This window comes from Mesoplodon densirostris, chromosome 1 (genome assembly GCF_025265405.1).
Source record: "Mesoplodon densirostris isolate mMesDen1 chromosome 1, mMesDen1 primary haplotype, whole genome shotgun sequence".
Classification (NCBI taxonomy): domain Eukaryota; kingdom Metazoa; phylum Chordata; class Mammalia; order Artiodactyla; family Ziphiidae; genus Mesoplodon; species Mesoplodon densirostris.
In genome coordinates, this window is record NC_082661.1 from 172549549 (window position 1) to 172577443 (window position 27895).

Here is a 27895-nt window from a genome sequence, read left to right on the forward strand (position 1 = left end):
TTATTAATAAGCATTGATTGCTTGCTGCACACCTACTGTATGTCCATGAGGCAACAGTGCTAGATGTAGAGATATGTTTATGTAGAATATAAATTTATATTCTGTAGGTGTAAGAATTAATAAGAATACATATATTCTTGTTATATATATTGATATTATATAGATGTAGATATAGATATTTATCTAGAATATATATTTATATTCTATAGATATAAGAATTAATAATATATATATTCTATTGAGCATATTCTATAGAATATATATGTATTCTGTAGATGTGAAAATTAATACGATATGACCAGGTATCTGACCTCAAGATTCTTAGTTGGGAGGAAAGATGGATACTTACAGGCTCAGCCCCTTGCCTCGAGCCAACAGAGCAAACTGTTGTATCAGCAAGTCCTCTGGGGGGGTGGGAGTTCCTAGCCCATTCATCCTATGGCTGGTCTGACTGTGCTTCATCTCTGCTTCGACTTTCTTCTTCTGTGGGGTGCCTGCCCCGGCTGTGCCTCAGGACCAGGACTTTCTCGTCCGTCCTCCCTCCCTCCTTCCCCCCGTCCCTCCTTCCTTCCCTCCTTCCTTCCTCTCTCTCTCTCTCTCTCTGTCTTTCTCTCTGTCTCTGTCTCTCTTTCTCCCTCCCTCTGTTCCTTCTTTCTTTTTTCAAAACAAACAACTTTTTATTGAAGTATAGTTGATTTACAATGTTGTATTAATTTCAGGTGTACAACAAAGTGATTTAGTTTTATATATATATATATATATATATATATAAAATTTTTCAGATTATTTTCCATTATAGTTTATTTCAAGAGATTGAACGTAGTTCCCTGTGCCATACAGGTCTTTGTTGCTTATCTATTTTATATATAGTGTGTATCTATTAATCTCAAACTCCTAGTTTAACCCCCCTTCTTTCCCCTTTGGTAACCATAAGTTTTGCTATGTCTGTGACTCTATTTCTGATTTCTGTTTTGTAAGTATGTTCATTTGTATCTTTTTTTTAGATTCCACATATAAGTGATATCATATGATATTTATCTTTCTCTGTCCAACTTACTTCACTTAGTATGATAACCTATAGGTCCATCCATGTTGCTGCAAATGGCATTATTTCATTCTTTTTTATGGCTGCGTAATATTCCATTGTATGTATATGTGTGTGTGTGTGTGTGTATGTATACATACCACATCTTCTTTATCCATTCCTCTGTCAATGGACATTTAGGTGGCTTCCATGTCTTAGCTATTGTAAATAGTGCTGCAGTGAACATTGGGGTGCATGTATATTTTTGAATTAGAGTTTTCGTCTTTTCCAGATATATGCCCAGGATTGGAATTGCTGGATCATATGGTAACTCTCTTCTCAGTTTTTAAAGGAACCTCCACACTGTTCTCCATAGTGGCTGCACCAACTTATGTTCCCACTAACAGTGTAGGAGGGTTCCCTTTTCTCCACACCCTCTCTAGCATTTGTTACTTGTAGACTTTTTGATGATTCTGGCCATTCTGACTGGTGTGAGGTGGTACCTCATTGTGGTTTTGGTTTGCTTTTTTCTAGTTATTAGTGATGTTAAGCGTCTTTTCATGTGCCTTTTGGCCATCTGTATGTCTTCTTTGGAGAAATGTCTATTTAGGCTTCTCATTTTTTGCTTGGGTTTTTTTTTGCTTTTTTTGATATTGAGATGTATGAGCTGTTTGTATATTTTGGAAATTAATCACTTATCAGTCACATCGTTTGCAAATATTTTCTCAAATGATGCAGCTGACAAGGACTTTCAATGAAGTCCTTTCTGGTTCTTGGTCCTGTTGTTCAGGGCTGTGACACAGGGTTATTCGCAGTCTGAGTCTTCCATCCTGTGCCAGAAGATACTTAATAAATGTGGGTGATGATGACAGTTCCCTTAAGGACAGTTTGGCTGATTTATTTTTAAAAGACTTCTCAAGAATTGTGAAATACAACAAATATACAGAAAGGTGTATAAAACATGAAAGTAATAAAAATGAATAATCATGAGAAAATTCATGTAACCAGCTGGGTCAAGAAATAGAATATGCCGGTATCCCCAGAATCTTCTCCATGGGTCCCTTCTCCTTGTCTGGCTTCTCACCTTTGATGTATCAATGCTAAGAAATCCTAGTAACAACTCTCTGTCTAGCTTCTGGTCAGAAATTCAGCTGCAGAAGAAGAAAAACAGAGCCTTGGGATTCAGGCAACCATCTGACCTTTCTTCCAGAGCTGCCCACACAAAGGAGGTCCCGTCTCCATGAGTTCTAGGGGCCCGGCTGACAGTTGTTATGGAAACGTGGGCTCACAGGATGCTGGCTCAGGTGATGGCCACAGCACTCAGACAGGAGCTCCCATCCCGTAGGGCTCTTCTCTCCCTGCAGTTGTTATATCCTTATAGTAAGAGACTTCTGAGATTTAAAAGACGCTTCCTCTCTCGTGTTACCTTTCTCCCGGTGCCCACCTGGTGCAGCCACACCTCAGCATGGTAGCTGGAGCACTAGTGGAGGGAGAGAATGTTGCTTTTGGTCCAGGGGAGATTGTAGGTCCTCAAGTGAGAATATAGCAGAACTAAGAGTTCAGTAATAATTCACCAACAGACTTGACTTGCAACCTTCCGACATTGTTTGCCAACTGCTTTTTCTAACAACGGCCTTGGGCGCCTCTCTGATCAGAGTTTGTGTCTGTGGAAGGAGGCCCATCTGAATAGGCATGAGGGGAAAAACAATTTCCATCGGAAGAGAAGGCTGAAAGGCTTTGCCCTGTCTTCCAGGAGAAAGGTGTGTGCCTTTTGAGATTTCAATTCTTGAATCACTTTCCCCAGTAGCTCTTCAATATTTATACTGGGTGCATCGCAATTAGATTTGCAAATTCAGAAAACCGGGGGCATAGGGAGGGCTGCTGTGGGGAGGGAGGCCCTTGTGTTTGCAAGTATGTGGGTTGCACACACTTTCTTTTGGCTTCCTGTTGACTCTTTCTGACTTCATCTTTGGGCTGGACCTGCTACTTTGTCAAGTGTGCCCTCATGACAGAGGTCCGGAGACAGGGAAAGGGTGTGGGTGCCCCGGGGGGTCACAAGCAGCCACGTCCAGACACTCGGTGTGCTCTGTCTGGGTGGAAAACCTCATCTGAAGCCAGACTGAATCACACCAGTTTGTAAGACATTCTTCAACCATGTTAGGCAAGAGAGTCCCCCGCTGACAAGCTGGGGTAGAAGGAAACCTGATATAATTTTGGAAAAACCGTCTTCGAGAAAGAAGTTTCTCACAGCTGCTGAGCCTCTCCCCAGTGTTCAGGGTTGGAGGGGGTCCCAGGCCACAGGGAGGAGATTGATGGGTCCAGGGGTGCCAAGGGAGAGCTGAGGCTTTGCAGTGCTGGGGTGCTCTCCACTCCTAACTCCTATTTGCAGGAGAAGGAGAAGCAGTTGTCGGAACCCGATAGAAATAGAAGTCCCCTCCCCTCTCCCCCAGCTATTGAATTATTGTCATTATTTCACATTAACAGCCAGGCCAGACTCTATTGTATTTGGCTGCTGTGTTGGAAACCCAGATCCAGACTAGGGTTGTGGGAACCCAGAAGCAGGGGAGCCTGGGGTTTCAGAGCCCAGCCAGGCCTCCGAGGCGGGTACAAGCTCAGAGCACAGGGAGACAGGCCCCTGTGCAGAACCGGTGGTCTGAGCCTGGGTCCTCACGCTGGGCGGCTGGTAGCGTTGCCGGGTCCTGAGTAAATCTGTATGCCTGGTCACCTGGCCATCTTCCTGCCTCCCAAGGTCTGTCTGATCTGCTAGGCCTTGGTTTCCTGAATGAGGGTCATGTCCCCCATTAGGAAAGGCCGTGGGGGACGACCTCACTGCAACAGCTCTTTTGACCTGAAGCCGAAACCACATCCAAGTTCAGCAAACGGAAGAGATAGAAAAATATTCAGTTGGTGAGGTCTGTAGGCACATATTGGATTAGGTCCTAAATCGTGGTAGAAATCTTCCTGGAACGGGACAAATCCTTTTGTAAACAAGAACATTCATCTTTTTTTGACTGACGTGCCTGGTGAGGCATGTGCTTCTCAGAAGCCCAATGACATCTATTCTTGTTCGGGATTTAGTGTTTGTATTTGAAAATGTAGCTGCTCTGAGGGGCAGCAGTGTGGGAGCCAGCACTCCTGTTCAAGCTTCAAGTCATGGAAACTGGCCTGGTTGAGCCAGGACATCAGTGGTGCCCGGGAAAGGGCTTGCTTTTCCAGTGCCTCCTGAGCAGGCTTGTAATTTACTCAGTCCGTACATACGTGTTAGTCACTTGCTGTATGCCACGCACTCTGGATATTTAAAACAATGGACCTTGACTTCGAAGAGCTTTCAGGCTACTTGGGGCAATCTGACAAGCATGGATGAAAAGACAGCTAAGGCTGCCAGCCAGGGCCTGTGCAGTGGTGCGAGAGAGGAGTGTATTGTGGGCACTGGAATCGGGACAGGGGGAGCAGCGGGGCATCTGTCGCCAGGAAGACGGCTTCACTGGGCCCCTGGGATTTGATGTAGCAGGATGAAGATGGCTGGAGAGAAATGCAGAGGGCATCCCAGGGGTGGGAACCGCTGGCCCAAAGCTGTGGAGGGCCAGGTCCTCTGAGAGAAGCCTGGTGGGTGAGGGGGCTTGGGAAGGAGCAGGCAGGCCTGAAGACCAGGCCGTGAGAGTCTGAGTTGTATGCTGTGGGCAGTGGGGACTGGGGAGAATTTTGAGATTCCAGAAAATGTGAACAGAGTGAAAACAAAGCAGAATAGAACAAAACCCAGAATTCTTTCCATCATTTTTTTTTTTTTTTTAACATGCTCTTAAATCTCCACTATGTGCTGGCCACTGTTCCAGGCTCTGAGAATATGGAATGAGCAAACCCGGCCAAGGCCCTGCCCTCCTGGAGCTTACCCTCTAGTGGAGATTGATGGGGAATAAGCACCCCCGGGTATAATGTTTAGGCAGTGGTAATGGTTATGAGGAAGAGTGCAGCAAGCTAAGGGGATGGTTTGGGACATGTTAACAGTGGCACTGTTTCTGGGGAGGTTGTTTAGGTGCTGTGCATTTCCTGCTACAGACGCGGTGAGGGCTTCAGAACTCTCGGTGAGGCTGGGAACTCAGGACCCTGTGGTATGACCCTGAGCAGTGAAAACTGATGCATTCCCTTCTCCCCTGCTCTCTGGGCCTGCGCTAGCTGAGCTGTTGGAGCCCCGAGGGACCTCATCTCCGTCCCCTGGGTCCTACCTTTCCTGGCCCCAAGGCTGTCCCTGTTTGACCTGACAGACACACTCTGGGCTCCATGTAGGGGGGCCTGGCTACTATGAGGATGACCTCTCTGGGCCTTAATTTCCCCTCTGTAGCATGAGGACTAGGTGAGTGGTCCCTAGACTTTCCATGGGGCACTCAATTAAACTTTAGAAATCACAGAGAATATCACAGGGTTGCCAGTTGTTTATTTTGACAGGCAAGAAAGAAACTGTCAAATGCCAGCTCTACCGTCATTGTCATTTCATTCAAAGGGCGTGTTAATGTCCAACCAAGCAGTGATGACATAATGTCAAAGAAAAGGACAGTTCTTCCCTGGGGAGGAGTGTTGGCTGTCTTTCACTGACACACACGCATTACATTGTGCTGCTGTTTTCCATTTCCACACTCTGTCCTGGAGCAGCACTGCTGTGGGTACCACGGGACCAGAGGGTCTGAGAGCCAACCTCCCAGGATGCTTTGCTGTGGGGAGCCATATCCTCTTCTTGATCCTCAGGTGGCGATGGGCTCCCTTCCTTCTTCTGCTTCTCTCCTCTTGACCCTTCCACTGTCTCTCTCTCAGTAACTCCTCTCCAGAAGTGGGGACTCTCCAAACTGTCCTGGGCTTCTTTTCAGGAGGTGGGAGAGAGGAGGAGCCCGTGACCTCCCTGACCAGATGAACTGGTCCCTCAGACATTGAAACTCTGTGTCTTTGGGTAGGAATCAGTTGTTCCCCAGTCATGTTCACATCCTTGTTTTGATTCCATCTGCCTTTTCCCCACTAACTTGAGTCATATAAGTTAACTTGGCTGTGATTTGGAGGTTTCTGCCTTTTTTTTTTTTTTTAATGAAAATGAGGATTTCCTATGGGTCTTAGTTATCCATATCCAGTCTGTCTTGATTAGAAACAAAGCTGGCCACCACTTTGGTGAAGAGGAGAGATATGGGGTTTGCTGTCTGGCAAATCTGAATTCCCACCCTGATGAGCTCTTTATTAGCTGTGGGACCTTGGGCAGGTCATTGTCCAAGGTCACATAAGTGCATACTCTGACACTTAGTGGATAATACTATTTACTGAGCTCTCACCACCTGCTTTGCCTTCATCATCATGGTTGCTCCTCACCGAGACTCTCTGAGGAAGGTATTTACAAGCCCGTCGTTTGGTTGAGGACCCTGAGGCTGGATGGGGTGGAGTGACTTGTGCCAGGTTGCATAGCGGGTACGAGGGGAAGCCAGGAGGCGGACTCCGGGGACAACACCTGTGCCTCCCACCATTCTTGCACCGTCTCTCAGCCATGTGTGGGCCTACCCAGTCTCTTATATGAACAAGCTGTGTTTCCTTGAAGAGGCCCCCAACACTTCTATGACCCTAGGCTTCTTATTGAAGGGAGGGAATCAGCCTACATAAGTTCTCAGGTCCCTCACAGCTCTGACCTCGACAGATCTATGACTGTGAGATGCATTTCATTAAAAAACAAACAAAACAACAACAACACATTTTTTGAAGGGGTTTGAGTGCTCTCCTTGAAACAAGAACTCACACTGGATTGCCTTCCCACACAATGCCAGATTCTTCCTACAAGGAAAAGGGATTTGTATTGAGCATATGGGCCTGAGTGGGATTTATAAGGCTGCTCTGCTAACCGTAGACCTTCAGAGAGCCTTAGTGCCTCAGTTGCTCATCTTTAAAATGGGCATAATAGTGCCTAACTTGCAACCTTGTTAACAGGATTAACCAAGAGAATACAAGGCATTCAGAAAGTTACATCCATTATCACTCTTTCTGAATTTATGGTCCTGCCTCAGACTTGCCTGCTGTGGTTACAAGTGCTTCCCCAACTGGAAAACAAATGTGATTTTTGTCTTGTGACTGGGGCCCCTGTGATGGTTTTCTTGCGTCTGTGGCTCTTGAGCCATTCTCCCAGGGCAGGCTGCCCTGCAGAATGGCAGCTCAACCGCCATGTCTTTGCAGGTGAGCAGGCCTGCTTGGAACCGGCCCGGTCACTCTGGCTGAGGGATCAGAGCCGAGGTCCCGGCTAATCCAGTTCCAAGTCTCTGAGGTCCAGATAGTGAATTCTGGACTGTCACTTATATGTTCCCGTTTTATTAAGCTAATTGATTGAGAAGGAGATGTTTATTTTGCAGACGTGGTGTATCGGCTGAGATGGATACATCAGTCCTGAAGTTTGAACTGATGGGTTGACTTACTAATTTTAAGCAGCACATGTGGCCATTTGAGAACACGTCTCACCCCGGGATATGGTGTCTAATGGGTCAGTTTATTCCCAAATTGGCACCCCTTCCCCTAGGCCATTTCTCCATCTCCCTCTCCATACAGGGTTGATTATACCCAGATGTCTGTACTACAAAATTTTGTTACTTAGAAGCCATAGGGTATAAGATGATTGTTTCAGTGCTAGTAATAAACAGCATTTTATAAGGAGATTCCATCTCTTTGCACGTTTTGCCTATCCTGAGGCAGCAAGGAACAGAAAAAAAGACATGGCCTTCGGTCTTAGAAGAGACTGGATTTAAATGTCAGCTCTGCCGCTTACAAGATGAGTGATCTTGGAAATTACCCAACCTCTCTGAGCCTTGTAACATTCCTACCTTGCAGGCTTGTTCTGAGGATTAAGTAAGATGGTGTAAAACTGCCAAGGAGAGAACATGGCTTGTAGAGACAAGGAGTCAAGGATTTCCTGAGAGCCAGCTGCCTCCCCTTGGTCCCCAGGGCACTGAGGAGCAGCTTAGAATGGCCCTGAGAAGGGCCAGGAAGGACCCCCATCCTCTCCCAGCATCTTACGCCGCTGGGATGGGGGCAAGTGCAGGACTCACAGTCCAGATGTCGAGGTCAGGCGGTTTCAGAGCTAGACAGAATCTTGGGGAGCGTTTATACAGCCCCTTTGAGTTTGAAGCAAGGAAACCTGAGGCGCAAGATGGTCATCGACTTGTTAAAGGGCACCTGGCCTTTTTCTGCTGTCACCTTTTTCCTTCCGCGGTGACCTGTGTCTTCGCACACAGCACGGGGGACTCCTAGAAGTGAGAATCTGGACACTGCCCCTGGAAAGCCATAGCTAAAAATGCACGTGATGATGAGTTGTCTTACCAGGCAACACGATGGTTTTCTGACATCCCAGAGCAATTGGCTTTGTCCGAGCTTCTTTTTCAGCTCTGGCAGCCTGAATCTGTAGTCACCCTGCCCCTTCCCTGGATGTGTAGCCTGTAGTTAGCAGATGCAGTAGCTGCTGCATGGGTTCCTCTGGCACAAACGTGGTGCCCCATGTGCATGTGGGGTCCCGGGGGCTGGATGAGGAAGCTGCAAGGTGCAGGGGAGGGCTCCGTCCTGACAGGGAGAGGTCGGATCATCGGAACTTCCCAAGGGCAGAAACTGATTCCACCACCCGCTGACGGCAGTTCCTGGTGGGGGCCTGAGTCTTCTGGTGCCTCGTTTCCCCATCCCTGAGTGCCAGAGTACCTATCTCCTCCCTTCTCTCCCTTTGCAGAACTCTCACTCTGAAAATCCCAGCTGCTGGTGCCCACATGCTGCTTTATTTGCTTGAGCTGCTTGAGGTAATCGGCCTAATCCCTCATACACAGGATTATCGGTACCTGGGAGAATCCCAGGGCTGGGCCACCCTTCCAGGATATGAAAGGAGCCGTTGGGGGCAGGGGAGGACATTTTCCTCTTGGCCAATTTGGAAGGAGTCGGGGCGGCTGGAGGACCGTTTCCCAGCCTTTAGGCCTGGTGAAGACCTGAGGCTGAGGGACAGGATGGTGGCCTGCATGGAGGTCCTGGAAGCCCCATGGGTTTATAGGTGTTGATGCTCAGGCATGTCTGGGTCTTAGGGCACAGGATGCCATCATCATTGCCATGAAATAGAGCCTCTTCTAAAAGCTAAAACAGGCCTATGGGTTTTTACTCAGTGGATTTCAAACGTTTTTTCCTCAGAAGACCCCTTTATAGCACAGAACCTTAATAGGTGAAAACTGCTCAGCGGAGTGGTGCTTTGATTTTCATGGGGGCCAGGGGCCTTGCCGCCTCTGCCATCCCTTGCTAACCCCCTAAGGCACCTGACAGAACACAGTGCTGGCCTCTAAGGGACAGAAAACTATGGGTTTAACCCACTGTTTCCCCTCATTTCCCAGATGGGGACTCTGCTCACTCAGAGAGGTTATGCGACTGGCCAGGGCCACAAAGCGTGTGCCTGGCAAAGCTGGGGCTAGAATGCAGGCCTCTTAACTTGCAGCCCAGAGCTCTTGGCCCTGCTACTATCCCTCTAATAGAAGACGAGGACTTCTGGACTCCTGCTTTGTGGTCAGTTGAGGGCAGCTGCACGCCAGGCTGCTGGGTCAGTTTTGCTGGGTGAGAGGGGGCAGGGAGAGGCGGGGAGCTGCTGCTGGGGATGGGGTGAGGATGGGGGTCTCAGGCAGACTGAAGCAGGATCCGTCAATGCAGGCTCAGGAGAAGCAGCTTTTTGATGTCTACCAGGGAGATTTGAGGACAAAGTGGGACTGTGAGACACAAGGGGAAGACAGATGGAGGTTTCAGGGTCCTTCCTTTCCCCACAGCCCTCTGGAAGTTGAGCGACCAGGAAATGCCCCATAGCACCAAGGCCCTGGGCAGAGAGAGGTGCAGGCCTGGGGCTTCCAAGGACGGGAGATGCTCTGGTCGCTGTCAGTGCCCCACCCCTCGGGTGCCCCAGGCCCTGCAGTCTTGGACCGGGATTCCCTGTTAAGGATGCAGATGGCATGAGGGAAGCCGGGAAGCCATCTCGTCCTTCAGCAGCGTCTGTATAGACAGCCTCAGTGCTGAGCAGGGGGCTCGCAGCCTGTCAGCTCGACCACGTTCATTTCCCATCTGCTGCGCTGCTCCGTGAAGGGTGATTTTTGGTTCCAAGCCGGTTCTTGGTAGAGAAAAAGAACCGTGTTCCTCTGTCCTTGTTTTAACCACCCTCTTAAGGCACAGGGACCCTGAAGAAGGGTCTCTGCAGTACACGCAGCACCCAGAGCTGGGCTGAATTAAGTGTTTGTGACGGTAATAAATCTCTCCTGGGCACTTTGTGACAGCCCGTAATCCTTCTGCGCGCGTTATCCCTGGGAGGAAGTCAGCTCAGGTGCTTGTCTCTTTTTGGTGTCAGACAGCGGGGTTTAAATTCCCACTGTGTCTTCCTGGGCCAGCTGCTTAACCCCTTATCTGCAAATGAGCGCATTCAGACCCACCTCGCAGAGTTACTGTGATGATGCTCGGAAACGGTGGCTGGTTATTGTGACCATCATTACTTATTAGTGATGTTACCTATGCTGGTTATCGTGCTTGCCAACAGTTGACTTCCCATCTGCTACAGCTCTCCCTCCCTCTCTCCCTCCCTCCCTCTCTCCCTTCTTCCCTCCCTCCCTTCCTCCTCCTCTCCTTTCCTCCTTCCCCCTTTCCCCCTTCCTTCCTCCCTTTTTTAAAAAAAAATTATTTATTTTATTTATTTATTTTGGGCTGCCTTTGGTCTTCGTTGCTGTGCACGGGCTTTCTCTAGTTGTGGCGAGCGGGGACTACTCTTCGTTGCTGTGTGCAGGCTTCTCATTGCAGCGGCTTCTCTTGTTGCGGAGCACGGGCTCTAGGCGCACAGGCTCTAGGCGCACAGGCTTCAGTAGTTGTGGCTCGCGGGCTCTAGAGCGCAGGCTCGGTAGTTGTGGTGCACGGGCTTAGTTGCTCCGCGACATGTGGGATCTTCCCAGACCAGGGCTCAAACCCGTGTCCCCTGCATTGGCAGGCAGATTCTTAACCACTGCGCCACCAGGGAAGCCCTCTTCCTACCTTTCACCAAGATGTATCAAGTGCTTACTTAGTCTGAGCTCGTAATGTTTCATTGTTGAGGATACAGCAGTGAACAACAGAGACGAAAATGCTTGCCCTCATGGAACTTACAGACAGTCAGTGATGATTAAAGTCTTCAGGCTGCCAGATGGTGGGATAAATGCTCTGGAGAAGCGTGGAGCATAGATGAATGATGGGATCGGGGAGGGCTGGAGGGCCGGGGTGTCATGTTCAACGGGGGTGGGCAGGGAAGTGCTCACCCATACGGTGAGGCTTTGAACAGAGTGTGAGGTGAGGGGGCAGCTGTGGCTGTCTGGGGCAGGGGGAGCAGCCAGTGCGGTCAGCCCCAGCTTGATGAGGGCCTGGAACATTCTGGAAGCACAAGGAGGCCAGTGCAGCTGGAGCGAGCAAGGGAGTGAGTGGGAGGCTTGTAGGATGACGGCAGGAGCGGGCAGACTGGGAGGCTGCACTGTGTGAAGTCTATGGCTTGTCCTTCGACTGGGATGAGAAACCCCAGGAGGGGGTCGGCATGGCAGTGACATGATCTGACTTACATTTTGAAGCGTGGTTCTCCTCCCAGGCAATCACTGCTTAAACAACTTCCCAGATCTAACTGAAATGTAACTAAATCCGAGGCAGACTTGGAGCTTTGCAGGGAGTGGGTGGCCTCAGCAGGGATGATCAAGGTGACTCTGGAATCCTCCTCCATCCCTACAGTTGTGGTGCCCAGGGTGGCCTTGGCACCTGGCACCTGGGGGTGAGTGAGCCCAGCTGGGCAGGAGTGGCCGAGGCTCATAGGGAGGGTGTGGCCAGCACAGCGGGCCACCTGGAAGGACTTGGCAATGCCAGCATTCCGTTCGTGCCCAGGGAGATAACCAGGCCCTGCCCAGCCAGGTGCAGGCAGGTGGGGGTCTGAGAGTTGAGCCATGATGCCATCTTTGCCCACCCTTCATAAAGAAGTTGGTACTTTTAGAAAGTGCTGTGCTCCGCCTTACCCCAGATTATATGGCGGGATGTATCCCTATTTACAGAAGAGGCTTTGAGAAATGAAATGACTTGTCCAAGGCCATCCAGAGAAGCTGGACTTGGGTATCTTTTGATCCTCAGAGCTCTTCCTACCACACCACAGACTTGAGACTCCCAGTATTCTGGGTCCAGTGAAGGAAGGGTGAGAGACAGAGAGACAGCCTGGATCTGAGGACCAGAAGCGGTGGGGTCCTGGGGTTAGCACAGGCCTGCTCTCCCACGCTGGGCCAGGGCAGCTCCCACTGCTGGGGAAAGCTGGGACGTTTGAAGATGAGACATGTTGCCCTGTGGGGCTCCCACACCCAACCCCCCATAGCAGGCCAGATGGAGGCTTCCGCTGGCCCTGGGAACGCTCAGGCTCCAGATTGCAGGCTGGCGAGGCAGGGATCTGCTTGGGAGTGATGTGTTCCCTTGGGCTAGATTCGGTGGAATCATCCTCTTGGGGAGGCAAAAAGAGGGAAGAGAAATAGAGCCAACTGGGGGTTTGTGTCTTGGCTTGATGGTTCCCAGGTGGGCAGGTGGCACTGGGTGTGTGACTTCCCTCCAGGCCCTCCGTATTCGGGGTTGGCCTCTGAAGGCATGGCTGAGGTTCGTTTTCAGGCTTTGGTCTTTGACCTGTTGCTTCGGGGGAAATGCCCAAACATCCAACAGGTATGTGCTCTGGACAGTGAGCACCTGGCAGGTGACTATGGTCCAGTCAGGCCTTTGGCCGCAGGGGACATAGTAGGGGCGAGGCCCTCCGTGGCCATGTCAGAAGTCACTGAGGGGGATGGGGAGAAGGCAAGAAGGGGTGAGGCCACGTGCTCAACCCCGGCCCATGAGAGGCTGCCCGTGTGGGCCTGTGATGGCAGGGGGCTGCCGGCCACCCTGCTCCCCAGTGTCCACGCAGCCTCCTGTACTTGCACCCTCACCCTACTACAGCCCTCCCCATCCTCCAGTCCAGGCACTGAGATTAGAGACTGTCAAGTGTTGTCCCCAGGAGGCAGCTGTGGCTTCTTTTGCACAAGACTCTGGGGGGAGAGAGGGGCAAGACGGAGCCTCAGGAGGGTGTCTGCAACTGGACCTCCGCTTTCCAGGACATTCCCAGGCCCCACCCAGTCTCATCTTTTCCCGGCTCCTCCCTCCTTCTTATTCCTCTCTTCCCTCAAAGGCATCCTTTTCTCCGTTTCAGAAAATCTCTGATGGTCTGTCTGAGGCTAGGGTAGCTGGGGCCTGTAACTAACTGGTGGGGTTCTCTCTTACACACACACGCTCTCTTTCTCTTTCTCTCTGTCTCTCTTTTTTCCCGGAGGATGAGCAGGAATCAGGGCCAGTTAACTCCTGACACCAGGGGGATCCTCTCTGGCCCAACTCAGGAGTCCTCCCGGCAGAGTGGCGGGGTCCTTCTCTACAGTGGAAAGTGGAAGGTGTGGGGATGGATGGATGGTCGCCCACTTTGCGGGGCACAGGAGAGAAAGCAGTGTACTGGGACCCAGGGGGCAGCCTCCCTCTGGTCCTCAGTCACCTCATCACAATGGGAAGTTGATCTAACGGAGCTTAGAGTCCGAGGGATCTAAGAGGTCACGTGGTCCAGGGATGACTGTCTGTAGGAATCCCTGCCCCCACTGTCCTGGGGGAGTGCCACACAGCTCCTGCTGGAACCTGTCCAGAAGTTGGGCATCTTACCTCCTGGTGGCCTGTTACCTAGTTGAAGCCTCATAGCTGTTAGAATCGACGCTCATTTATCCTCTGTTCTGTAATTATTTATTACGGTGTCCCTCCCAGAGCCCCCAGTCGACGGCGCGGTTTTAACTGAATATCCTTGGAGCCAACCCGTCCCACAGCAGCTGTAACTACCACGCCCCAAGCCCTGTGCTAAGCACTAGTGCATTGCTTATCTCACATAAGCTTCACCACCACCTTCCTGGGGTCTGCATGCCTGTCCCCATTTTACATGGAGGCGGCTGAGCTTGTGCACTAACGTGTCCCAGGTAGCCAGCTTGTAAGTGGCAGAGCAGACCTAAGCCCAGATGGGCTTGTTGCTTCCAGCCCGAGCTCTCAGGCTCTGTGCACCTTCCCCTGAGAAATACCTGCTCTCAGTTGGCCTGTCTGTAAAATGGGGATAATTCCACCTGCCTGTCGTATTTATTACAAGGTCTAAGCAAGATAATGCAGAGAAGGCACTTAATTTTTTACTTGCTGGCCCCTAGTTCTGGCTTGGCGAATGGTGGTCAATCGCTATTGTAATGGGGTCTGTTCCTTACCACTCCTCCCCCGAAACCCACCCCGTGTGTCCCCAGCAAGACCACTTAACCTCTCTGGGCCTCCGCCCCCTTTCTCTGGAGCAGGAGGTACACCTGCTCCCGATGAGGGATGCTTGGCCAGAGTGAGGTGAGTGGTGCAGAAGGGCTTTCCCTCCAGGCCGAGGAGCACTGACGTGGTGGCCTGGCATCAGGCTCCGTGATGTGCTCGCCTCCCTGCTCCCCCAGCTCCCCACCCGCAGTCCTGCCTCCACAAGTAATTAATTACGCTCACAACATCTCGTGTAAGCAAATAATAATGAGAGCATTATCTCCCTTTAGTCTGTGTTTTTCCTTGCCTATCGTGAAGTAATTAAAATAATGAATGACTTGTAAAACAGTAGGTAAGAGGGCTGGCAAGAGAGCGTTATCTGCCGTATACCTCTTGTGCTCTGAATCACTGATGCATTGAAACCACTGTGACTGGAGAGGACTCCCTGACTCCCGGCCCTTTGCATGTTGATTCCCTTCTCCAGGGTCAGCCAGGTGGCTGGGGAGCCTGCACCCCCAGGATTGAGGAGCAGAGAGATAGCTGGTCCTTCAGGCCCCCAGGCTGTGGCCCTGGACCAGCTCAGAAATGTCTCTGGGAGGCACTGCTCAAAAGGAGCCATAAGAGCCTCTGATTTGAGGGCCTTCTCTTTGCTCTGATCTCTTCCCTGTCTGGGCGCAGGGAGAGGCCAGGATTGAGCTGAGGGTTACGATTCATGTTCCATTTCACATCAGGGCAATGATGATCAAGCCAGGTCAGAATGATTACAAGCAGTGGTGCTCGAACTGGGGTTTCCAGAGCAGCAGCAGCAGCAGCATTACCTGGGAACTTGATAGAAACGGGGGTTTGGAAGTGGGGCCCAGCACTCTGTGTTTTCACAAGTCCTCCAGGTGGTTCTGACGCTGCTGAAGTTTGAGAACCATCACTAGAGTGTCTGCCCTTCCAGCAGAAGAGGGAGGTGGTGAGACTAATACATGAAACGTGTACTGTGTGCCGTTGGACACTGTCTAATCCGGCCAACGCCTATGGGGCAGGCAATACTGTCCCCATCTTACAAGGGAGGGGCAGGAGACCTGCATCTACACCTCCAGTTACTAAAGGGTGCCACACATCAGGGTCTCTGTCTCTTCCAGGACACCCACCTGTGCAGTCTCCACGTGGCTGAGACTCGGGGCCCTAACAGGTCATTGGGACTGGCATTAGGTGGCTGGGGCAGCTGGCTCCACAGATGTCAGCAGGCGGCCCCCAAATATGCCCACCCTGTGCCCCTGCCCCAGGCCTCCTTTTGGACTGTTCCAGTGCTGGGGGGCCCAATACACTTGGAAATTAAACATGAGCGCCTGGTGTTACTGATGTTCCATCTGTTTGCCCAGCGTCCCTGAGTCGGGGTGGCTGGCGGGGGAGAGCCAGGCATCAGGAGCAGCTTCCTGCCTGCCTACAAGTCCCCAGGAGGATGACTCACTCAGTGCCTCCCAGCTCTCCTTTCCTCATTCTGGCCCACCCGCACTCACTGCAGATAAAGATTTTCACCTCTGCCTTTGAATTTTCCTCCTCACTCCAATTCACAATGATCCCCAGGGTCAGTTTGTTTTGTTAATTAATTCTAGCATTTTAAATGATGAACATAATTTTGCTGGCATCTTTTTAAATATCTGTGTCTGCAAAAATAATCTCGGTTATTTGAGTAGGGGGCCCAGTTACATTTAAATTTTAGACAATGAATGTGTTTTTAGTATAATTATGTCCCATGCAATATTTGGGACATACTTATACTGAAAACTTATTTGTTGTTTATTTGAAATTCAAATTTTGCTGGGTTTCCTGTATTTTATTTGGCAGTCCCTAAGCCCAGGCTCTATAGTGAGTGAGGGGCTGACATTCATAACCCTTTTTATTCCTTCTTTTATATTTATTGAGCCAACCATATACTAGGCTCTCTTTTAGGCACTCAGGATTCAGCAGTTGGGGGAGGCAGACTGTAAATGAAATAAGAGAATTATGGAGTGTGTTAGAAATTTTAAGTGCTTTGGAGAAAAACAAAGCAGGAAGGCAGTGCTGTCAGAAGACAGTTGGAATTTTAAAAGGGTAGCCAGAGAAGAAGTATTGAAAAGGTGATATTTGAGCAAAGATTTGAGAGAGGTGAGGGAGTAAACCATGACCCTCCGCGGGAGAAGAGTATTCTAGGCAGAGGGCACAGTGCATGCAGAAGTGTACAGTTTAGGACCCCATGTGGGTGGGGCTCAGTTATCTGATGAAGTCAGCCTTGATCCTCAAGCACATTTTTAGCTACAAAGGGGAATTTATTTCCCCCTGTAACTAAAAAGGTCTGGTGTGGATTTCAGGCATAGCTGGATCCAGGTGTTCTAATGATGACATCAGTATTCTGCCACTTCTCCTAGTTTCTTCTGTGGTGGCTTCATTCTCAGGGAAGGATTACCTTTCTTATTCTTTCCAGCAAAAGTCCCAGGCTTGAGTCATACTGGGTTGGCATGGGATCACATAACCATCCTTGGCCCAATTGCTATTGCCAGAGGGATGGACTGGTCTGATTGACCAGTCTCCATTCCTGGAGACAGGGTGGACCTTCAGTCCCTTTTGAACCACACAGACTGAGCTGAGGAGATGGGGAGTTTTTTTAGGAAAGTAGGGTGCATCTGTGAGAAGGGCATGAAGGCTGGGCAGGTGGAGATTACAGAATGCTGACCTCACTTCCTGTCTGGCCACTCCGTGACCCTAGACAGGATGGTTTCCCTCCTGAGTTTTATGACTTTTTTCTTTAAAATAAGAAGAGAATAATTTTATTCTTCTTTCTTTCACAAAGATATTTTAAAAGGAAACAAAGGAAAGATCCTTTTTATAAAGATTAAAAAAAAACAATCAAAGCCATAATCCGTCCCTTCTTCCCAACCCCTGTACCTTCAAGCCAGTGCCCACCTCAGCGGGGGCCCGTCTAGCTTTGATTCTTTTGGGTAGGTTGTGTTTTTTAAATCCACTTGGTGGCTACGTCTCAACCCTTGTTCTCTCTATTGCCAGGAGGCCCAGAAGATTAACAATGGCTCAAGCCAGGCGGACGGCACTCTCAAGCCAGTGGACGAAAAAGAGGAGGCGGTGGCAGCCGAGGTCGGCTGGATGACCTCCGTGAAAGACTGGGCGGGGGTGATGATATCTGCCCAGACGCTGACCGGCAGAGTCCTGGTGAGTCCCCAGCTCCCTCCTCACACGAGGAGGTCTGCTATCTGGTCCGTGATCTCTCTGTTTATGGGGATGTGATGTTTCACTGTGTCTTCTCCAGGCCATTGGCTATTGGGAGGCGGGGGTGAAGGGCGAGCACTTACATGTAGTCATATGGTCACGGGGGGGTCTTTGTGCACAGCTGAGCCAGTGATGTTTGGGGCATTTGCAGAGTGGGCCACTGTTTGGGGCAGAGAGGGTCTGTTGGAGAGGATGTAGAGCATTTCCTCTGCTAGCAGAAGAGGTGTGCACATGCACACACACAGTGCACACACAGACACACACATGCACACAGCTTGACAGTCTTGGAGAAGAGAAAGGGTCAAAGAAATGTGTGCTCAGAATTCTGCAGAGGCTCCATAAATGCTGGAATCCAGGGAGTTCTGAGTGTGTGTGTGTGTGTGTGTGTGTGTGTGTGTGTGTGTGTTTGGTGGCCTTCTGAGAATGTTACTGTTGTCCTCTGGCCTCCATAGTTTTCTAGTCTCCTGCCCTGTGTGATCAGGGTCCTGCTCCTGGTAGAAATCCTCAGTCATGCTGGTGGTGAAACTCGTGGGCAGCCCACCTGAGACTACTGGCCCCGTGCTTGGAGCGTTGCTTGTGTGACCTTACTTCTGAGGAGGCTGTCTCCTAGCCCCACCTGCAGCCCAGGCTCATCCTGCCCCTCCTCTGTGCATTTCCCGCATTCTCTCTGATCTGCTTGTGTGGAGCTTGGCTTCACTAACGGGCCTCCTGAGCTCCTGCTTCTTGGCAAGGATTGTGGGTGGTACAAGCCTGTAGGGACCAACCATCCCTGTTTACCTGGGGGGCCTGGGACATGGTTCTTTTGGTGCAAAGACTGGGAAAGTTGGGGGCGAATAGGCATGAGTCGGTCACCCTAGTCAGGCCAGGCTCCTGACGTGGGTGGGCTCCATCCCTGGGTAGCCCTGTCCACCAGCTTTCTTGAGTCTGATCAGAGTCAAGAGTTTCCCTGAGAAGGATGTTGCATTCTGCATAACTTGTCATGATTTGGGAAGCTGTTTTGTATGGGCTGCCCTTCCTGGACCTGATGCTGGGGCACGGTCACGAGTCATTGGGCTCGGAGGTAGAATGAATGGGGGTGTCCAGATGGTTGGGGGCATCAGAGATCAGGCAGGGAAGCTGGAAGATAGATGCCACTGCTCTTGAGGTTTCATGGCAAAAACTCGGTGGAAGGTGACCATAGATGTTGGGAGATGGTGAAATTTCACCCATCAGAAGCCTCCTTGGGGGGGAACTCCACATTATGTTTGGGATAAATATCTCACAAACCGCTTGAGGGAAGGAGTAAGTCACTGAATGTCGTGCTTGAGTCACAAAGGTGGTGGCCAAAGAGCCTTCAAGGAAAACAGGGCTCTGTTAACTGAGGGACCAGTGGGAGCTGAGCCTTCTGAAGAATCTGGGTATGAAGCCCTGGCTGATGTTAATTGGTGGCAAAATAGAAAGTGGAGCAACTTAAAGCTGGGATTTTGGAAAGGAGGAGAGAGAAAGTGGTGAGGCCAGTTGCTGTGTGGAGGAAGACGGAGGGGGGCAGTCTGGGTCGGTGGGACCCACGAGAGACTGGGCAGTCCTGAGTGTCTCATGAGGAATTGAAGGTGGCTAGTCATGGGCTGTGCTGTGTGACCACCACCCTCATCTCCCCTCCAGAGCCTTCTGTAAAGTCCCTGTTGCTTTTTCACACTTGTGTGTGAGTGGATTCTGTGTGGAAAACTTAAGGAGGTTGAATTCTGGGTCTGGGCATTCACATGGGACGAAAAAGAGGCAGTGTGTTCTATATGTACGGTGGTGATGGATGGGAAACAGCAGACAGTTTGGTTGTGCACATGTGATGCCTGGTGCTTCCCTGTGGCCACCGAGGACCATTCTGATTATCTTCATCAACATCATCTAAGAGATACATCTAAGAGATACTGAACACCAACTCTGGGCCAGGTGCTTTTTCATCCCCGTGAAAAACAAGGAATGATCCTGATTCCATCGCACCGTGGATGGAAGCTATTGAAGGAATGTCTGGATGAGAAATGCTATGAGTACACACATTGCGTGTGAGTGTGTGGTGGGGAGGCTGAGTGTGGGGAAGAAGGGGGTCAAGAAAGCCTTCACAGGGCTTCATGGGGGGAAAGCCTTTGAGCTGAAACTTCCATGTCAAGATGAACCGAGCACATTTGATGATAGAGACGATATCAAAAATAAAAACATAGCCGAGCTTGAAAACAAGGGACTACTTAGTGGGCCAGAAGCTGAGAAGAACACCTAATAAAACAGAAGACATTTGAGTTGAGCTTGGCAATGTGGGTTAGGATCCTGAAAGTCAAAGGAGAGGAAATGATTCCACAGTGGGGGAGCAGCAGGAAAAGAGCAGGTGCATGATGTGCTGTGGGAATGAGGCCTGGGCTGCCAACACAGAGGCACCTGAGGGGCAGTGAGACTGGGAAAGTGGGCTGGAGACAGCTGGTCGGGTCTTTAAATGCCAAGCTAAAGACTTTGGACTGAATTTTGTAGGAAAAGGAGATTTTGAGGGAGGGGTATCATGATTGGTGATGGTGCCGAGAGAAGCACAAACGGGCAGGTAGAGACTAAATTGGTGAGGCGGGAGCTCAGGGATGCTAGGATGGTTGGGACAATGAGCTCCTGGGTCAGGACGCAACAGGAGAGAATTGCTGCAGTGGACCCAGTGAGGCAAGGCCTGAACTAGCACCACGCAGTGGAGGCAGGTAGGTGATGTGTGTGATATTTGGAAGTAGAAGCCACCGGCCATGTGCTCCCAGCAGTCACCTGGATGCTACTGCTGACAACGACATTTATTAAGAGCATCTTGGGGGCTTCCCTGGTGGCGCAGTGGTTGAGAGTCCGCCTGCCGATGCAGGGGACACGGGTTCGTGCCCCGATCCCGGAAGATCCCACATGCCGCGGAGCGGCTGGGCCCGCGAGCCATGGCCGCGGAGCCTGTGTGTCCGGAGCCTGTGCTCCGCAACGGGAGAGGCCACAGCAGTGAGAGGCCTGCGTACAGCAAAAAAAAAAAAAAAAAAAAAAAAAAAGAGCATCTTGGGAGCCAGGCACTGCGTGAAGCCCTATACATTATAGTCAGGTTGAAGAGCAAGGACCATGTTGTATTCGTTGCATATCTCCCATTTTGCTGTTGTGTTGTAGGGGTTCATGACGAGGAAGCCACAAAGCCAGTCTTAGCAGTGAATTCATGTCCATTTTACAGTTGAGAAAACCGAGGCCTAGGAAGGGCAGTGAAGTGACAGAACCAAGCTAGTACCTGCTGGCCTCCGGACTCCCCATCCAGTGCTCTTCCCGTGTCGTTACTTCCCATTTGAAGATAATACCTTCTTTTTGAAGCCACTGTCAGTTCTTGCTTTGGCTATGACATTTTGACATTACTGTCTCTGAGCCAATTAGGTCCCGAGGCTGCTTGACCTGATTCTTTTAACATTTGTGTGGACAAGCATGGTGCACCCAGGCCTCCTTGCCTGGGACTGCCCATGAGGCTAGCTGCTCTCCAAAGGTCTCCTTGGAGAAAATGCTGCCTGGGCTGCTCTGGTGCACTCAGGATGGAGCAGTCCCACTGCCCAGAGAGCAGGCAGCTTCAGAGTTCAGGCGGTACCTTCAGAACAGGCCTCTCCTTTAGAGAAGGCAGGTCCTTGCTCTGAGCAAGGAACAGATTTCATATTGCAGGCTCCATGCACAAGGGAAAGTAGCTCTGCCTGTTCAGAACTCAAAGCTGTGTTTGTCCTGAACTGCCCCAGTGTTTATCCTTGCAACAGTGGGACTCAGGCGAGACTAGACACCAGCTGTGCAGTTTCCCTTTTCCATGTTTAATGTGTTTTCCTTGACGCACAGCTCAGGAGCTTGGGCCCTCCACATCTGGGCCCCTTTCTCACCTGTCTCATTGTCACAGGTGAGAGTTTCAGAGCCAAGGCATGGTGGGTAAGGCCCAGCTGGGGAAGGATTCACCAAGACAACCTCAGCGTATCAGTAGATTCACTGGTTGTCCAGGATCTCTCAGATGAGCACATCATTCATTCAGGAAGCACTTATTTCTCACCTGCACCAGGCACTATTCCAGGCGCTGGGCATAGGGCAGTGAGCACCAGAGATCCAGGGTGTGAATTATTTACGTTGATAAACTAGATAAAAAGTTGTAGAGCTCAGTGTAAACAATGACAAATGCAAGTCACCATTTGCAGGTGCTTTTAACAGTTAACACTTGGAGCTTCATCATCAAAGTGAGAAACATTCCTTGACCAGTTCGCAGAATAGCCTGTCTTTGTCTTGTCTCTCTCCTCGGCACTCAGGCTTTAGCTTTACAAAAACAGCAATACTGCATCGGGCCTTCTCTTGGAGAGATGGCTGAGAGATTCTGTATCAAAGTGCACTCCCAAACTGTCAAGGATTACTGCTTCCCTTATCTTTTTGTAAAAGTAAAAATATTTATTATTTTCTGATTATCAAGTTGGTGTGTGGTTAATTCAAAATTTGGGATACCAAATTTTGATCAGTTTGATCATTTGATATACCAAATGATGGTCAGTTCCACTTTGGGATTTGGAGTTGGTCCACAATGAGGGACATTTCAGTGTTGCAGTAAATGCCATTGAGATGCCTCCCAGCTGTTTGGGTGTTGCTGGGGACTTTGTTCACTACATCTCACGTTATCTGCTTATGCACAGACGTGGGTAAGTTCTTCGTGCCAGGCTTGCTGTGGTCGTCCTGGTGAACCTCCAGTGAACAATCTAAATTGGGAAGGGGATCCTGGTCCTTTTTCTGTAGTGGCTGCTGGGAGCCAAGTTTGTGGCCCATTGAAAATACACATCATCTCAGGGTTTGCCTTCTATGTATTCACAGCCTCCCGGCTTCGTCTTCAAGTATATTCTCTCATTTCCCTTTTGCCTCCTATTTGAACTTTACACATGTGTGGTTATATGCTCCATAGAGTTTTGTGAGCTGAATGAAATCTTTCTAAGAGTAAGGCAGTACAGGCAGACCTCAGAGATATTGCAGGCTCGGTTCCAGACCACTGCAATAAAGTGAGTATCGCAAAGCAAGTCATATGAATTTCTTGGTTTCCTGGTGCACATAAAAATTATGTTTACACTATACTGGAGTCTGTTAACTGTGCAGTAGCATTATGTTTTAAAAAAAAACACTGTACATACCTTAATTAAAAAATACTTTATTACTAAAAAATGCTAATCATCATCTGAGCCTTGAGCGAGTCATTTACTAACATCAAAAGATCATTGATCACAGGTCATCATAAGAAATGATGAAAAAGTTTGAAATATTGCGAGAATTACCAAAATGTGACACAAAGGCATGAAGTGAGCAAATGCTGTTGGAAAAATGGCACCTACAGACTTGCTTGAGGCGGGGTTGCCACAAACCTTCAATTTATAAAAACAAACAAACAAACAAAAACAAAAAACACAATACCTGCGAAGTGCAGTAAAGCGAGTTATGCCTGGATATATAAATAAAAAGGGCAAGAAGCACACAGAGTGGGCGTTTGTATTGTTTGGTTGTACTTTATAGAATCATAGGCCAAAATTAATATTAGAGATAGTCTAGTTCAGGGTTAAGTTTTTCTGTAATAGGCCAGAGAGTAAGTAGTTTAGGCTTTGCAGGCCATAGAGACTCTGTCACAGCTATTTCACTCTGCCATTGTAGTTTGAAAGTAGTGCAGACAGTACATGGGTGTGAGTGTGTTCTAATAAAACTTTATTTATAAAAACAGGTGGTGGGCCAGATTTGTTTCATGGGCCATAGTTTACTGATTCTTGGTCTAGTTCAACTCCTTATTTTATAAACTAAGAAACTGAGAGACAGAAATTGGAAGAAAATTTTTAGGAAGTGATTTCCCAAGACAATATAGTATAAGAGTGACACTACCAGTGAACCCATTTATAATGGGGAAATTTATGGACATAGAGATACATACAGATAAATATAGGCGCACACACACTCATACCATCTCCACTAGCACCTTGCTTCTGACTATTCTTATTAACTTCCACATTAATCTCAGAGTGACTGTCTCCTTAAAAAAACTATGTATGTGGACAAGCATGACCTCACCTCCAGGTATAAGCAAAGTCTATAAATGGCTGGGCTGTGTAGCTGCTCAGCCCCTGTACAGATTCAGTCTTTTGTGCTCACTTCAAAGACTGGTCTTGCCAATATAGCTGTCAGCTCCTTGAGCAAAGATAGAGCCTTTAGGATGACTCTGTTTTGCTTATTTTCCTAATATCCCCATGCTACTACATTTAAATATTGCTCCAGGAAACATACACATCTAATCCATGAACTGAAAATATATGCTACTTGCTTTACTGTCTGGGGGATGATTTGTTGAAATAAGGAGGAAGAAAAATGCCAGTCTTTCCCTTTATCTTCCTAAATATACTGCATGTGTGGCATTTTATATTAACATAGTATGCATAGCTTGGACCATTCTATCCTTATCTCCTAGGGCCCCAAAGAAAATATGTAACAAGTACACCTTTCAAAGAGAAATAATCCTATTCGTTTAATAGAGTTCAACAGATAACGTTCACTGCTGTGCTGTTTGCACCTGAAATTGGACAAGTTGAACAAAATGGAGGGCACAGGGGCACAGCTTAATCACATAGGTGACATCATTGACTTTGTTTCTCTCTTTAGGTGCCTCATGGTGCTGGTGACAGTTCTCATTAGCATCCTCTACTTTTTGTTTTCAGTGCTGCCTGGTTGCAAATTCACACGTACCTCACAGTTCCGTCTCCCTCGCTCTTCCTCACCTCTGCTCCCTTCCCTTTCCCCCTCCCTTTTTTTTTTTTTAACCTTTTAGGCAAATCTACATAAAATGTCTATATTCCCTAAAGATGATGCCCTATGTAGCAGAAAGATCATAGGTTGCATGGGCCTGTATTTTTACTAAGAATGCCCCCATAGTGAACAGGTAGATCCTGCTTTCTGTGCAGTTGGGAATAAATTGAGATCTTGTTTGAGTTTATTTTAACTCTCCTAAGTGAGGCTTCTTTTAAAGGAACCGAGTGGTAAGCCACCCCCTCCCAGGACTTAATAATGGCTCTTTATTTTATCCTGTGCATAAATAGAGTTTATATTTGGGGTATGAATCAGTAAATCAAAGAAGGTATGCTTTATTTATATTATTAAACATGAAAGTTTGTCTTTGATGAAAGGCGCACTAGATTGCACTAGATTTGTTACCTGGGACCCAGCATCATGGGGTGAGAAAATGAGTCAGAGAAGTCACTTGAATTCAGCCGGAACCCATGGTAGGTAGTGAGCTGCCTGTCACTGGAGATGGTCAAAGAGAGGCAGGATCTCATTTGGTGGCGCCGTTGCTGACGGTTGGTCAGACTTCATCCTCATGGCTTTAGTTAGGTTATACAGAAAACTAAGATGTTAGAGATGCTCCAGAATAAAAATGCTTACCTGGAAGTTGAACAGGCTTCGTTTCTCATCCCCGTTTTGAGATTGTCCAATGTGTATCAGCGTGTGAGGCTCGACGAACTCCTGCAGTAAGAAAGCAGAAAGACTTTGGCCCAGCATTTCCTACTCCTGTTTTACCCGGAACGCTTTCCCCATGAAACATCTGTGGGCATCACAAAGGACACACTTTGGGAAACATTTAACCAGCCCAGGGATTGTCAAACTGTAACCCATGGGCCAAATCTGGCTCACTGCCTGTATTATACAGCTCACAGGCTCAGGATGGTTTTTACATTTTTAAATGGTTTTTTTTTTTAAATCTAAAGAAACATGTTCTCTGACATGTGAAAATTATGTGAAATCAAATTTCAGTGTTCACAAACAAAGTTTTATTGGGCCGCAGCCATGCTCTCATTTACATATTGTCTGTGGCTGCTTTTGCAATGCACTACAGCAGCAGAATTGAGTAGTATCCACAGAGTCCAAAATATGCCACCCAAAAATAGTCACTGTTTGGTCCTGAAACAGAATGCATTTGCCAACTCCCAATCCAGATCTTCAAGTTCCCCTTCCGCTCTGTGACTGGCCACTGTAAGTGGCCAACAAGACTTGTTCCCATGATTCAAGGCAGTGGATAAAATGTACCATCTAGCCCCTTCTTACGGAGACCCTCTACATTTACTTCCACAAGCTCAACTAAATGATACGGTAGAAATGGGGACACAGAGGCCATAGCCAGGTGGCCCCCCAAATTCCACAGCTGGCTCAGCATAGGAATTTTCCCTTCCCAAGGTCAGTGGAATGTGTCTGGGAATTTTCTAGCAGGGTCACTTTCTGTCTCCCCCTCCACCTGCCTGCGTCCCCTGCAGTCAGTGTCCCCCAGGCCCCGCCCGGCAGCCCAGCATCTAGTCCCTACCATGGAAGACACCCCTGATCCAGACCTGCAGGCCAGGTGCCTCAGCCATGCCAGCTGCCGGACTGTGCTTCCAGTCTGCAGGCCATATGCTCTGTGTGCCAGCCTCTCTAGCATATTCTGTAAAGAGCAGCTGTTAATTTTACTAGCTGGTGGGTTGGCTCCTCTGGCCTCCCACCGTGAGAATGAAGGAGAGTTTCAGAAGTCAATCCTCGCAGAGTTCTGGAGAGAGGAAGAACCTCCTGGCACAGGAGCAGCTTGCTTCGTCCCAGCTGTTCATCCCTGGCTCCCACGGCCTCTGGTGGCAAGTATTGGGTTGTCCAGAAAGTTCGTTCAGGTTTTTCCATAACACCTTATGGAAAAACCCGAATGAACTTTTTGGTCAACCCCATACTTACGCTGCTGCTGCTGCTTCTCTCCTCTGGGGATTTTGCTGGGAGTGGGTGTCTGTTTTGTTCTTCTGTCTCATCCGTTTCTTTCCTTATCTATCTGTGGCCACTCATCCATCCATCCATCCATCCATCCATCCATCCATCCAATCCACATAACTTCATCGGTGTTCCCTGGCACACAGAACTGAATGTAGCACCCAGTCAGTGGATGCCCGATAAATAAGGCAGGACACTCGGGGCTTTCCCTTGTCTCTGTTCACTCTGTTTCAGCTTCTCTGTCTGGGCTGGAAGATAAGAGTCCTGCCCAAGGCTAATCCAGCATCATCTGAATTGGGGCTTTTACTCTCTTTTGCTCTCCATCTGGCCTCGTGTCTCATTAGATTGGAACCAGCAAGAAGGATAGATGGAGCACTTAGCATCCCCAAATCGCCAGCTCCTGCTTTTCCTCTCTCCCTGGGACGTGCAGCCTTGGCCCGTGGAGGGCTGCTATGTGTGGTACTGCAAGGCAGTTAGGAGCCCAGCTTCTACAGTCATTCTGCTGAATCCCAGCTCTACCACTCTGTAGGGCTTTTCCTCTGGGCTAGTTGCTTCATTTTGGTGCCTCAGTTTCCTCATCTGTTCAATGAGCATAATAATAGTCCCTCTCTCTTAATGTTGTTAGGAGGATTCAATTCATCAACATATATAAAATGTTCAGAATAGTGCCTATTATGGGGTTAGTGCTTAATAAACATTTGCTACTATTATTTTTGTTATTCTTGAGTGAGCCTAATCACCATGTCATGGAGGAAACGTGCTGGTATGGAGACACACAGGAGTAGGGAGTGGAGGATAAGCCCTTTCCTGTGACAGGGATGGAGCAGCCCTTAGACCTCACCAGACCTCAGATGTCATCTCAGAGTGCTGAGCTACCTCTGGGCGTGGCCATCTGAAAGGGGTCTGAGTATCCTAGGCAGGTCTCAGTATCCCGGGATCCAGGTTTGGGTCCAGCCAGCTGATGATGTTTCGTCCATGTACACAATTCAGGCTCTGTCGTTTCTGAAGCTGGCTCATACCAGCCTGACTCATCATTGTCCAGTCAGCGAGGAAATTCTCACTTCATGTAGCTGTCCTGAGCTGGCGGAGCCAGAGGGCCAGCTGGGCTTTCCCTGGGAGCTGTACATTGTAGGCACGTGTGTCACAGGAAACACCCTGGCAGTATGACAGATGAATCTTGTGGAAAAGAGGGTCAAGTGTACTCACTGTGGTTCCCATATCCAGTCATCCCTGGATGTGGGGTGAGACTGACAAACACAGGGCTGGTTTCAGAGGGCACGTCAGCACCCTCTGATGTGGGCAGATGTCTTTAATGTCCATTTTGGCAGGCAGCAACCACAAATCCATTGGAAGGATGCAAGGAAGTGTGTTAAGTCACCAGAAGATAAGGACACAAGTTCTACTGTACATGCCAGGCATCTCCTCTGAGCCATTCATCCGTTTCTTCAGACATTCCTGGAGCACCTGTGAGGTGTCAGACGCTATTCAAGTCAATGGACACATATTGGTTCTTCTAGC

The 27895-nt window shown here is 49.0% G+C and overlaps 1 protein-coding gene across 3 annotated transcripts in view; it reads left to right on the forward strand.

Annotated features, from left to right (window-relative positions):
• Nucleotides 1–27895, forward strand: part of KCNMA1 (potassium calcium-activated channel subfamily M alpha 1) — a 748255-nt gene that overhangs the window by 204293 nt on the left and 516067 nt on the right. For all 3 annotated transcript variants that reach the window (XM_060111611.1, XM_060111630.1, XM_060111620.1), the window contains exon 2: nucleotides 17384–17545. In XM_060111611.1, coding sequence (XP_059967594.1) covers nucleotides 17384–17545 — 162 coding nt within the window. The remainder of the gene's footprint in view (nucleotides 1–17383; nucleotides 17546–27895) is intronic.